Consider the following 14,706-nt stretch of genomic DNA (forward strand, 5'->3'; position numbering starts at 1 on the left):
TATCCATACATATGTTGTTGATGAAATTTCCAACCCCATATGGCAATGGTTACATTAGAGGATATCAACTTAGTGCACGATCATGTTACAACACTTCGATCAAGCAACAGCACCTGCCTGTGCCCAAGGAAACCTTTTCTATACATGACCAAGTCATAAAGACCAGCCCAGACGAAGCCAACTTGGATCTTCACGGTGGCAACATTCAACCTGATGATCTTTGAGATGACTCTTTCACCCAGCAAGCACAATCCGCTGAAGAGTACCACCTTGTCACCACTCATTCGGTTGGCATTGATCTCTTTTTTACAAGAGAACACTGAGGTCTTCGCCTGGTCGTACGAGGATATGCCAGGCATCTCTCCCGATATAATTTGTCATCGCTTAAGTATTGACCCCAAGACCAAGCCAGTGAGACAGAAGCGAAAATCTTATGATGCTGAATGGTATGAGGCAATGAAGGCAGAAGTTGAAAAACTCAAAGGCATAGGCTTCGTCCGCGAAGTCAATTATCCAACGTGGGTAGCAAATGTTGTCCTTCTTAAGAAGAATCTGACCAAGGAAATCTCTTGCTCCAAAAGGTCTTGTGGAGAATGTGTGTCGATTACACCGACCTAAACAAAGAATGGCCGAATGATAGCTTTCCTCTTCCTCTCATAGACAGACTTATAGACTCTACGGCAGGGTGTGAACTCCTTAGCTTCATGGATGCTTACTCAGGATACAACCAAATCATCATGAACCCTCCGGACCAAGACCACACAGCTTTCACTATTGACAGGGGACTATATTGCTATAAAATTATGCTCTTCGGCCTAAAGAATGCAGGAGCGACTTATTAGAGATTGGTCAATTCAATGTTCGCCGAACAGATTGGGAAGAGCATGAAATTTTATGTTGATGATATGCTAGTCAAGAGCAAACATGCTGACCAACACATCACCAACCTATCTGAAACTTTCACCATTCTGAAGAGGTATCGAATGAGGTTGAACCCTAACAAATGTGCCTTCGGCGTAGGCTCTGGAAAATTCTTAGGCTTCATGATAAGCCAACGATGCATTGAGGCTAATCCCGAGAAGATCAAAGTAATCCTCAACATGGAGGAACCAGTAACTTCAAAAGATATCCAGAGCCTTACTGGCAAGGTGGCAGCCTTAACTAGGTTCATTTCTAAGGCCACCGACAAATGTGCTCATTTCTTCAAAGCACTTAAGGGAAGTAAGAAGTACATTACATGGACTGATAAATGTGTTGAGGCATTGAAGAACCTCAAAGACTACATGAGTAAAGCCCATTTGCTCTCCAAACCTGAGGTTGGTGATGCTCTCATTATCTATCTGTCTGTATCAGCTTCAGCAGTAAGTTCCGTTCTCATTCGAAATGATGGTAATGTCGAACGACCTATCTACTACGCTAGCAAGGCCTTACAAGATGCGGAGACACGATACTTCAACATTGAGAAATTGGCTTTAGCATTGATCATGTCTGCTCGAATACTTCGCCCTTACTTCCAAGCACACTACATCATCGTACTTACCAATCATCATCTTCGACAAATACTTCAAAGTCCTGATACTTCCGGGCGAATGATCAAATGGGCGATAGCATTGGGTGAGTTTGACATCTCCTACCAACCAAAGCCAGCTGAGAAGGGCCAAGCAGTGGCAGACTTCATCGCCGATTTCACATATCATGTTGACATTGTTTCTACGCCTAAAGAAGTGGTTTCATTACCCTCGAAAGCTTAGAAAATAGAACCAACAGCCCCAGCATGGAGTCTATATGTTGATGGCTCGTCCAACCAACATGGTTGTGAAGCATGACTAGTCCTTACGACCCTTGACAAAGTGGCGATAGAGTATGCTCTTTGTTTCAAATTCAAGGCGTCGAACAATGAGGCCGAATATGAAGTCCTCATAGCAGGCTTACGTTTGGCCAAACACCTTGGGGTTAAATGAATTGATATCTTCAGTGACTCTCAATTGGTGGTTAACCAGGTCACCAACAACTTTGACGCTAAAGATAACTTCGTGGCAGCATATCTGGCATAAACATAATTGTTGCTCAAGCACTTCCACTACCAGATCACCCAAATTCCTCGAGCGGCAAACAGTCATGCAGATGCTTTGGCTCACCTGGCCTCAGCGGTGGAAGACAAGATTGGGAGAAAAATTCAGGTCGAATTGTTGACAGTACCAAGCACCATGGCTACGGAAGTGTGCAACTTACAACAAGGAGATAGTTGGATTACCCCGATTTATAGATTCCTTGCTCATGGCACCCTTCCAAATGACAAAGTCTAAGCTAAGTAGATTCGATACAAGGCTACCCGTTACTTGATCATTAATGATCAACTCTACAAGCGGGGTTTTAACCTACCATACATAAGATGCCTTATGCCTGTAGAGGCGGAAACTGTCATTCGGGAAATACATGAAGGAGTCTGTGGAGATCATGCTGGATCTCGATCCTTAGCACACAAGGTTTTTCGCCAAGGCTATTACTGGCCAACACTCCACCAAGATGCCATCAGAATATCTCGCTCATGTGATAAGTGTCAACGCTACGTAACTATTCCTCACTTCCTCCCGAGCCGCTCACTCCTATGATCAGCCTTTGACCTTTCGCCCAATAGAGACTTAATTTGATTGGCCCAATGCCTGCAGGGAAGGGCAATGTCCGCTATGCAATCGTTGCAGTTGACTACTTCACAAAGTGGGCTGAAGTAGAACCCTTGGCAACCATTACTGAGGCAAAAATAGAAGACTTCGTATGGAAGAACATCCTTTGCAGATTCGGCATTCCCAATGCGATAGTCACTGACAACGGGCGACAATTCGACAACAATAAGTTCAGGATGTTCTGCTCTAAGTTCAACATCAACTTATGTTTTGCCTCCCCAGCTCATCGCCAGTCTAATGGATAAGTTGAAGCCATCAACAAAATAATTAAGCAAACTTTGAAAACCAGCTTGGACAAGACTAAAGGTTGTTGGCCAGAATTTGTACCCCAAATTCTTTGGTCATACCGCACTTCATATCGGACATCAATAGGAGAAACCCCATTCTCACTTGCCTTTGGTACAGAGGTAGTTGTCCCAGTTGAGCTTAAGCAAGCAACGTTCTGAGTCTAGAACTACGTGCAAAGCGAAAATGACAAACAACTTACCCTCAACTTAGATCTAGTCGAGGAACACAGAAACCAGGCTCACTTGAGGAATGTCGCCTATAAGCAGTGCATCTCCAACTACTATGACTCGAGGGTCAAACCTCGTTCTTTCAAAGTGAGGGACTGGGTATTGAAGAAACGATTACTCTGCGATAGAGTCCCAAGTAAAGGAACACTTAGTCCAAACTGGGATGGACCGTTTGAAGTTGTTGGCATCAGTCGCCCTGGCTCTTACAAGTTTATAAGCTCCGATGGCAAGACCCTTGGCAATCCATAAAACGCTGATTACTTGAAGTACTATTACAAGTAAACTCACATTGTACAAGTGTTAAGCTTCAGCCGTTCGGCATCCTATGTAACGAAGACTATTTGGCATGAATTCAATAAAGAGGTGATTTAGACAACTCGGTCCTAATCATCTTACATTCCTAGCAAAGAAACACTCGGGTTCAAAACTTCAACATGAATGCTTCCAACATGAAACAAAGTCTAAGTATATGTCAACAAGACTATACAAATAAACGAACAGCTTCACAGTATATTCGTTCAATCATACATTCCAACACATTCATACATAAGGCAACTATGCTTTGAAAGGGTTCAACATACTTTGTGTCATTCGACACTTGCTACAATGTGCCTAGACATCTTGCCCTTATTCTCACCAACTAGGTGATGAAATGTACAACCCGTACTCTAATATCATTTGGCAATTTGTCATTCATGCCACCAACCAGGTGATGATATGTACAATCCGTACTCTCCTTCATGCCACCAACCAGGTGATGAAATGTACAACCCGTACTCTAATATCATTTGACAACTTGCCACTTATACCACCAACCAGGTGAAGAAGGAACTCATCTTCATGCCACCAACCAGGTGATGAAATGTACAACCCGTACTCTCCTTCATGCCACCAACTAGGTGATGAAATGTACAACCCGTACTCTAATATCATTTGGCAACTTGCCATTCATGCCACCAACCAGGTGAAGAATGAACTCATCATCGTGCCACCAACTAGGTGATAAAATATGATGAAAGGTGATGAAGGAACTCACCTTCGTACCACCAACCAAGTGATGAAAGCAACTCACCATTCATTACACCTACCAGAAGACGAGTGGTACAACTTGTACATGTGAACTCCTAGTATTCACAAATAATAAAAAACCCTCAAGTTTGACAACTTAACTAGGGGAGCACTTATGCCCAACAAGAGTTATAGTCACCAACAAAGTCTTATTGCAAACCAACAACAACTTCAGTGCATGGCATACGAAGATCAAGCTATTCAGCCCTCTTGCATCTGCTTCAAACATTTCCCCTCTGTAATAATGCAAACACTACAACTCGTAGAAAGCTTCACACGTTCTTAATCAAGACAGTGTGAAGCAAAACCAATTTATGATGCAAACAAGAGCTTCATCAAAGGAGTTCAACCACAACTCTTAAAAGCTTCACACACTCTTGATCAAGACAGTGTGAAGCAAAACCAATTTATGGTGCCAACAAGAGCTTCATCAATGAAGGGCAACCACAATTCTCAAAAGTTTCACACACTCTTGATCAAGACAGTGTGAAGCAAAACCAGTTTATGGTGCCAACAAGTGCTTCATCAAAGGAGTTCAACCATAATTCTCAAAAGCTTCACACACTCTTGATCAAGACAGTGTGAAGCAAAACCAATTTATGGTGCCAACAAGAGCTTCATCAATGGAGGGCAACCACAATTCTCAAAAGCTTCACACACTCTTAATCAAGACAATGTGAAGCAAAACCAATTTATGGTGCCAACAAGAGTTTCATCAATGGAAGGCAATGACAATTCTCAAAAACTTCACATACTCTTGATCAAGACAGTTTGAAGCAAAACCAATTTATGATGGTGCCAACAAAAGCTTCATCAATTAAGGGCAACCACAATTCTCAAAGCTTCACACATTCTTGATCAAGACAGTGTGAAGTAAAATCAATTTATGATGCCAACAAGAGCTTCATCAAATGAGTTCAACCACAATTCTCAAAAGCTTCACACACTCTTGATCAAGACAGTGTGAAGCAAAACCAATTTATGGTGCCAACAAGAGCTTCATCAATGGAGGGCAACCACAATTCTCAAAAGTTTCACACACTCTTGATCAAGACAATGTGAAGCAAAACCAATTTATGGTGCCAACAAAAGCTTCATCAAAGGAATTCAACCATAATTCTCAAAAGCCTCACACCACTCTTGATCAAGACAGTGTGAAGCAAAACCAATTTATGGTGCCAACAAAAGCTTCATCAATGGAGGGCAACTACAATTCTTAAACATTCGAAGTAAATTCAATACTGTTCGAAGCAAATTCAATTTATATGGTTCATCCAAACCTTCGACTACTACAAGGTGTGGCTTACATCACAATCTCTTGCTCAACAGTGTGGAAGCAAAATTTGTATATATTGTCTCTTCCACATTTTCAAATTTCTAGTTTCCAAAAAAGAAAAAAAAAAGGAAATTCAACAAAGCTTCATCAATGGAGGACAACTACAAATTCTTAAAAGCTTCACACTATCTTGATCAAGATAGTGTGAAGCAAAATCAATTCATGGTACCCAACAAAAGCTTCAACTTGAAAGCTTCACCTACAAAGCTTCAACTCCAAAGCTTCACATACAAAAGCTTCAACACAAAAGATTTACCCACAAAAGCTTCAACACAAAAGCTTCACCAATAAAAGCTTCATCAATGGAGGACAACTACAAATTCTCAAAAGCTTCACACTATCTTGATCAAGATAGTGTGAAGCAAAATCAATTCATGGTACCCAACAAAAGCTTCAACTCCAAAGCTTCACCTACAAAGCTTCACCCACAAAAGCTTGACCCATAAAAGCTTGACCTACAAAAGCTTCACCCACAAAAGCTTCATCTACAAAAGCTTGACCCACAAAAGCTTGACCCACAAAAGCTTCATCTACAAAAGCTTCACTCACAAAAGCTTCACCCACAAAAGCTTCATCCACAAAAGTTTGACCCACAAAAGCTTCACCCACAAAAGCTTGACCCACAAAAGCTTGACCTCCAAAAGCTTGACCCACAAAACCTTGACCTACAAAAGCTTCACCCACAAAAGCTTCACCTACAAAAGCTTTACCCACAAAACTTCACCCACAAAAGCTTCACCTACAAAATTTCAACACAAAAGCTTCACACTATCTTGATCAAGATAGTGTGAAGCAAAATCAATTCATGGTGCCCAACAAAGCTTGACCTACAAAAGCTTCCCCCATAAAAGCTTGACCCACAAAAGCTTCACCTACAAAAGCTTGACCCACAAAAGCTTCACCTACAAAAGCTTGACCCACAAAAGTTTAACCCACAAAAGCTTCACCTACAAAACTTCAACACAAAAGCTTCACCTACAAAAGCTTCACACTATCTTGATCAAGATAGTGTGAAGCAAAATCAGGTGCCCAACAAAGCTTCAACCTCAAAACTTCACCTACAAAGCTTCAACACCAAAGCTTCACCTACAAAGCTTTAAAATATATATATATATATATATATTTAATTTTTTACTTTCTCAAAAATCGAAGAGACATTGCTCTACGAATCTCAAGAGTCAGACTCCCAACAGGATTGCTTTCTCAAAAATCGAAGAGGCACCGCTCTCCAAATCTCGAGAGCCAGACTCCCAACAAGATTACGTGCTCAAAAATCGAAGAAGCACCGCCATCTGAATCTCGAGAGCCAGACTCCCAACATGATTACTTTCTCAAAAATCGAAGAGACACTGCTATCTGAATCTCAAGAGTCAGACTCCCAACAAGATTGCTTTCTCAAAAATCGAAGAGGCACAATTCTCTGAATCTCGAGAGCCAGATCCCCGACAGGATTGCTTGTTTGAAAACCGAAAAGGCACCGTTCTCCGAACTTCGAGAGCCAAATTTCCTTGGATAAAGCTTGTCTGCAATCTTCACACACAATATCAGCTTTCCAGATACCACAGACCACTTTTTCAAAGTGCCTTGACAAAGTTAAAACACGTGAAGCTTGCAGCTCCCACTACATTGCTATGACCAAGAAGGGTAAAGGAATAGCACTACTACTTGTTGTTAGGGAGACTTCTATATATGTCGACCTCCATCCTCCACAGCCAGGCAAACCTGTAAATAAAAAAAAATGCTCAACTTTTCTTCACATCCGAGATGGCACTCTCAGCAGAGTCTCTCGAAATACTCAGCTTCTTTTCCTCTCGATAATACCTCTGCAAACAAGCCACACCAGAGCAAAAGTATCTCATATCATCAGGGTTAAAAGCAAGAGTATCCCATATCATGCTTTTTCCTTGTCTTTTCATTTGGCCTTGTTCTTACCTGCAAGACAAGGAGAAAGAGAGCAATCAGTCAGCACTTGGAATCAAGCTTCCAGTCATGAACTGACTGCCTGGAACCCCTTGCCTGATTACTTACCTGGCATTGCTCTCGAGTACTCATCTTCAACATCTTATGCTTCCAGAGAAGATACCACATCTGCCTGAGGAACAGATAGGGCAAGTGATAAGGATACAAGGAAGCATGTGGAGATAAGCGTAACGGAACACGTGCCGATTCATTTATTACTTCGTCAACAGCAAAAGTATCCCATATCATCAAGGTCGAACGCACTCTTGATTTGATGGACTTGTTTTGACCCTCAAATTCTTGAGTCGGCCTTATACTCTAGAGGAAACCAAAAAACCCTCCAGCCCAGTTCAAGAATAAGCCTGTGGAAAGTTACTTCTTCAAAAGCAAAAGTATCTCATATCATCTCTTCTCCATTTGCTTCTCCTTATCCTTGTTGTTGTTTACGACAGCAGGAGAAAGAGAACAATCAACCGAAAGTCGAAGTCAAACCTCCGATCCAGGTTGCTTGCTTGGAAGTCTGATCGCTTACCTTGTTTGTTACCTCTTTCAGCAAATCTCCTAGCTCGGCGACTTGGGGGACTCCTACTATAGGGTTTTGTATCGCAATTGACCAAGCCCGAAACTACAAGTAAGCTTCAAGTGAAATTGATACATTACCTTGTGCATCTTCATCGGTTAAAGATACTACCCCTGGATGGAGGAAAAATACTTCCAGAGAATATGCCACAGCTACGTATGAGACAGATAAGGCAAGTGAAAATGATACCACACTTCGGTACTTAGAAGTTTCGTGATTACTCAATGGCTTGGATCTTGCAAGTCCCCAATCGAGGAGCTTCCCTCACTTGGGAACTTAGGGGAGCACTATTTGTACCATACTTGACCAATTCCGAAACTACTGAGCACCGGTCAACGTTATACTGTCAAGGACCCAGAAGAGTTTCTCTCCAACCAGGAGGCCAATCACAGCACGACACGTGTCGATATCAGAAGCCAATCATAGCGCGACACGTGTCAACATCAAAAGCCAATCACAACACGACACGTGTCAATGTCAGAATGAAACTAGAAACTCTCTTCTATAAATAGAGATCATTCTTTCACAATATTTCCTAATGTCATTTGTTCTAAATCATTCACTAGTACTCACTAAAGGAGAGCTTGAACCTATGTACTTGTGCAAACCCTTCACAATTAATGAGAACTCCTCTACTCTGTGGACGTAGCCAATCTGGGTGAACCACATAATCTTGTGTTTGCTTCCCTATCCCTATCAATTTACATACTTATCCACACTAGTGACCGGAGCAATCTAGCGAAGGTCACAAACTTAACACTTTCTGTTGTACCAAAGTCCTCACTGATTTTGTGCATCAACAAAACCCATTCAAAACTCAAGAGTGAATATCATGAACTAAAGTTGCATATAATTAAAAGACGCGTTGCCTGATTAAACACGAGATGCTAAACAAAATGGCTTACAAAAAACTAGTGCAAAATTAAAATACATAGACTTCCATAGAGAAAACAGCAAGTTGGAAGAAAATGGGGGTGATGTAGGCAAAACTTTTGCGAAGAAAACTACTTGAGACAAAACTTTGAGATAGACAAAAAAGAGTGTCACACATGCTTAAAATTCAACAAATACCAAGCATTGCCTAAAAGGTTTGGTTGAAGAAATATTTCTTCAATCAAACCCATATGGTAGACTGGTAAAAAATATTTCTTCAACCAAAACTAATTGGAGATGGATGGAGAGATATCTAATTGTTTTTTAAGTAGCAAGATTTCCATCTCTCCAACATCGAATACTCTCAACACGTCCTCTCTCGTGCATGGCATCAATTTTTACGTGTGAGAATGTACGTGATCATTGAACCTGATACATAAATAGCCTACTTTGATAGGATATTAGAATATGAATATTGGCTTGACCCTGTGTGCAAGTCGTTAGAAAGACTTATATAGAACGAGTTCACCGTCATCGTGGCGTCCTTTTCCAATAATATAAGGACATGTGTAATGTTACATGTGACATTGTATTATTGGATTGGTTCACGTACGTGCAAACCCTTTCATGTAAAATCTTGCAAGTCGCCCAAGTTTGATAGTTTCCTAGTTTTGTGTGTAGTTCACTTCTTGTTCACGCTTATAAAACCCTAATTTACTAAAAGTACATATTTTAGCGATGATAGCTTGGGGGTACACAACTGATTCGAAACCCTAATGAACCATAAACGCAACCAGTTTTGAATTGGATTCTGCAGGCCATGGGTGCAAACCATAGATATAGTTGTATCACCAAAGTCCAGGTGAGGCAAATGCATGCCTGCCCTAATTTCCCCTTGCTTCCAATTAAAAACGATAACACTATTTTCTTTTGAATTTTCCAGATTAAGATTGACGGTGATTGATCATCAAAAGCCAACAATGAATCTTTGTTCTACAGTGATTATCTGGGGCAGCTCACCACTCGGCACTCACTTAAATGATTTTCTCCTTTTCTCTCAACTAAACTGGTGTGCTTGTCTCACTCCAGTAGGGAATCTTCAGAGTACTTAATTCCGGTACGATTTTTCGTTCAATTTCTTCATGTGCAATGACCTAGGAGTTTAAATTATTAGAGATGTCTAGGGCTATAGGACCATTGCAACTGGAGTCTAACTTGCTAAATGACATCGAGAGGGGGACCATTCACTTGAAAAATTAGATGCTTGTAGCTGTCTTTGTATTTAGCATATATACACACATTAAGCCTCATCCCCACCGCAGATATGCCATAGTGCATGTGAATCCTATAAACCCTATTTAAAACTCAAAACCCTAGTATTATGTCAGGAAATCAAAACCTTGCATAATAGTTTTAATAACATTCGATCTCTAGCTCCATCCACTTTCAACTGGTTCTGAGTCGCATGCTCATGACATTCTAATATGGACACGTCACACACGTTCTTTATCATCCGATTCCATAGACCTCTCCATCCATCAATTAGTCTTGGGCTAGATGCTCCCAAATATCTTAATAATTCATCGTTTGACTATACGAAATACCATCATATTCTTCGTAATTTCCTCTGCACCATCCAAGCTACCAGCCGAATGAATGTTAGATAGTACTAGTTATAACTTATAAGTGTAAGTTGTACTAGTAATTGTCATATTTTCTCTATAAGAAGGATATGTCTGATACAATGAATCCGAAAAGGAATATATATCGGAGATACGAATGCTATTTGCTCCCGCACTAATAATAATGGAAACTGTAATTTCCATGACACGAATGATAATGTTGACACTGACTGCCAAAAACAAGTCTATCGTTGGTGGGAGAGGAGCAAGAAGAGAATAAAAGAAAAGAAAAGGAAACGAAGTGGTAAGGCAAGAATGTAATACCTTTCTTTGTCTGTCATAAAGTTGAAGAATCTATGCTTAGAAAAATAGACCTCTTCTTCTTTTCTTTATACGCTTCCCATATGACTATGAGGGAAGGCAAGATTGGACTGCAGTAGTCAGATTTTATTAATTTGTCTCCCTCTACAAGTTCTGAACTTTAGGCGATGTTCAGCAAGCTTAATTCATCTGCATTGCTTCGATTTTTCAGTTACAAGCATCGATCTGTCCTTATAATGTTTAAACAATGTGTGTATCTGTTTCCCAAAAAAAAAAAATGTGTATCTCTGTTTATTTATCACATGTTCAGAAAAATGAATCTCATTTTACTTGTAACAAAATTGAAAAGCAGTTAATTAAAATTCACAACTTTACAGTTTGAAAGCGAGTTAATTAATATCCCGTAGATATTTTCAGAGAAAGAGAGGGGGTGGGCTTTGGTGCAAAGGAAATGTTGCTCCTTTGTGACCGAAAGGTCACGGGTTCAAGTCGTGGAAACAGCCTCTTTGCAAAGTAAGAGTAAGGCTGTTTACGATAGACGTCCCCCCACCCTCTCAAAGCAAGGAGCCTTGTTTGGCTTGGGTGGCCTTTTAGATATTTTTAGAGAATTTTCAGGGCTTTATACTTTAATTTGTTCATAGGATATTCTACATGTAGGTTGACTGTAGGAACAAAAAGGCAGAAGTAGTAGAAGAGAAAGAATATTGGGTAAATTACATAGTAGCTCCTCAGGTTTGAGGTCAATTACAACCCCATACAACAACTTTAAAACATTTCACTTTCATACATCTAGTACAATTTTATTTCAAAATAACACCTCCGTTAGATTTTTCATCCATTAGTCTGTTAAATGCTGACGTGGCTGCCACATTTGTGTTGATGAGGCTGCCACGTGGCAAAAATAATAATTTTTTATTTTTTTTTTTAAATCTAATCTTCTAAATATTAAAAATAAAAATAAATAAAAACCTGAAAGCTTTACCCGCAACCCCGAAAACTAGAAACCAATTAATCCCAAACCCACCTCCCCATTAATCCCCCCAGAAACCCAGCGCAGCAACCTCCTTCTCCCCCCCCCACCCCCCAACGACCCATTCCTGTCAAATCCCCCCTCCCCCGACGACCCACTCCAGTCAAATCCCACCCCCCCCCCCGACAACCCACTCCCGTTAAATCCCCCTCCCCGACGAGATGGGTTTTTTTTTTTCTTCTCCTTTTCTTTTCTGGGTTGCAGATACTGGGTGCGGAGGAGGAGGTGGAGGATGGGTGCACGGTGGGTTTGGGGAAGACGAGAGGGAGGAGAAAGGGGTGAGTTGCATGGAAGATGAAAATGGGGGGTTTTTTTTTCTCTCTCTTTTTTCTTTCTGGGTTGCAAGTTGGGCTCGGGTGGGGGTGAAGGAGATGGGAAGATGGGTGTGCGAAGGAGGTGGAGGATGGGTGGGAGTGGTTTTGGATTTGGATTTGGGTTACAGGGAGGGATGACGGATTGGGAAGATGAAGGATATGGGGTTTCGGCGGGGTATAGGTTGGGGGAATATGGGAGCGGGGAAGAAAAAGGTTGAGGGCTTTTTTTTTTTTAAATTTTTTTAATAGGGTTATATTATAATATTTTTAATGTATAAATAATTATTTTTTACCACGTGGCAGCCACATCAGCACAAATGTGGCAGTCACGTCAGCATTTAACAGACTAATGGATGGAAAATCTAACGGAGGTGTTATTTTGAAATAAAATGGTACTTGATGTATGAAAGTGAAATGTTTTAAAGTTGTTGTATGTGGTTGTAATAGACCTCAAACCTGATGGGCTATTATGTAATTTACCCAAGAATATTTCTTCCTCATGTTCAATAAACTTAGTTAGAGGTAATTCACTTAAATTTTGGTTCCAAGTTGTAGAAAGAGAGCTTTTCATTCTTTCTTTGTATTTTATTTCTACAATCTGCATTACTGCAATATTTAGACTAAGCAAATAAAAAAATTTCTAACATGAACATATTCTATAAATTGCTCTATGTGTGGAGAAGAGGATACTCAAGAACAGGCCCAATTTGGGTAGGGCGACTGTCCGGGGCCCAAAAAAATTGGGGGCACCAAATTTATTAGGGTGATATATTTATATATGTTTTTATAAGAGTTTAAATTTATAAAATTTGGTTTAGTGACAAAGGAATTTAACTAGAATTTGTGGTTTTGTTGTTTAAAATTAATGAGGAGGCCTTAGATTCAAAACACCATGTGTGCTTATTTACATTTCATTTTTTACAAATTTCTTTTCATAACAGTATAAATTTATAAAATTTGGCTAAATGATCAAGAAGTTTAATTAGAAGTAATGGTTTTCGTTGTTTAAAATTAACGAGAGGTCCTAAGTTCGAAATGTTATGTGCATGTTTATTTTATTTTTCAATTTTTACAAATTTTTGTTTGGTTGTTAATTTATTTAATAGCTAGTAGCTACGTGGGTTGCTATTTTTAAATATCCGTTCCAATTCAAGTTTAATCTTCAACAAAAAGTAATGCGTAGACTAAATTTGCAAATAATATTACGTGTCATCCAAAATGTTTAATTTAGTGTTAATTCATTACTTATACATATCCTTAAAGACTCGAAAACATTATTATTATTTTAGTCTTATATTGACGAGATTAGTAAATAAGAAAAAATATCTCACGATTTATACAAAAACACTTTAAAAGTTCACATGGAAAACAAAACTCATAATCTATCTACTTGTAAGCCTGAAGTTTTTTGGTTCCCTTCTCTCGATACAAAATAAATTAGTTATTCCGTGTTTCCAAATTATTGAGTTTGAAGTGTTTTTCTAAATATAATTTTATCGATGTCTTACGTGTGAAAGCAAATAAATTATTTATCTGAAGTGAGAACACATTTTTTTGCATCGCCCAGGGCCTCAAAAATATCTAGACCGGCCCTGCTCAAATAATGGTGCACCAAGACATATAGTAAAGCTACTTCATTAAAAATAGGAAACATGGTTTAGGTTACAAGCTATAGCTGATCAAATCTTACAGAATACAATACACATGAAACACTACATAAGTATTTTAAGGAGGAAAAACAAGAGCACTACATAGACTTTTTTAATACAAAGCTCACTACAGTACTAATTTGAGCCAGTTTATTTTTATTTTCAACATGATATTTGAGTAGTTAACTAATTAAGACATAGTCTACTGCTGATAAGGCTTCAGCTTTGGGATCAGCTGGCCTTTTAGGTGGAGGGACATGACTTCGTTGGTCGATCCAATGAGATTTCCACCTATGAACACAGCGGGCACTGGCGCGGTACACCCCATCCTCGTAAGAGCCTTCTCCATTTCCCGGCCCTCGGGATCTTGGTCAATCTCATGAACCACAGGACTCACCCCAATTTCTTGGAATAGAATTTTGACTGCGTAACACAGGCAACATGAGCTCTTGCTAAAAATCACCACACCCTTCTCTGATGCCAACCTCATTACTTTGTCCATCTTGGAAAACTTGTTTGATCAGGAATATCTTCCCAATATGGCAAACTTTTGCCTTGAAAGGAAAAGTAAACCAAATATGGCAAAGTTTTACCTGAGAATACTTGTTAACTTAAGATTTGATCAAAACCATCGGTTCAAGTTCAGACTGAACTCGATCCAATGGTTGGATTGGGTTTTGGAATTAGAAGAGAATTAGATGGGCTAGCTAGAGAGAGAAGGGTTGAAGGCTTAAGGTTGTTTGCATATTAATTTG

The 14,706-nt window shown here is 39.8% G+C and overlaps 1 protein-coding gene across 1 annotated transcript; it reads right to left on the reverse strand.

Moving 5' to 3' along the window:
• Positions 1-13,921: 13,921 nt before the first annotated feature.
• On the reverse strand, positions 13,922-14,706 carry LOC126614409 (monothiol glutaredoxin-S9-like). The gene has a single exon (XM_050282065.1). The coding sequence runs from the start codon at positions 14,451-14,453 to the stop codon at positions 14,154-14,156; it is 300 nt and encodes a 99-aa protein (XP_050138022.1). The 5' UTR covers positions 14,454-14,706; the 3' UTR covers positions 13,922-14,153.

Source organism: Malus sylvestris, chromosome 3 (assembly GCF_916048215.2).
Source record: "Malus sylvestris chromosome 3, drMalSylv7.2, whole genome shotgun sequence".
NCBI classification, from domain to species: Eukaryota; Viridiplantae; Streptophyta; class Magnoliopsida; order Rosales; family Rosaceae; genus Malus; species Malus sylvestris.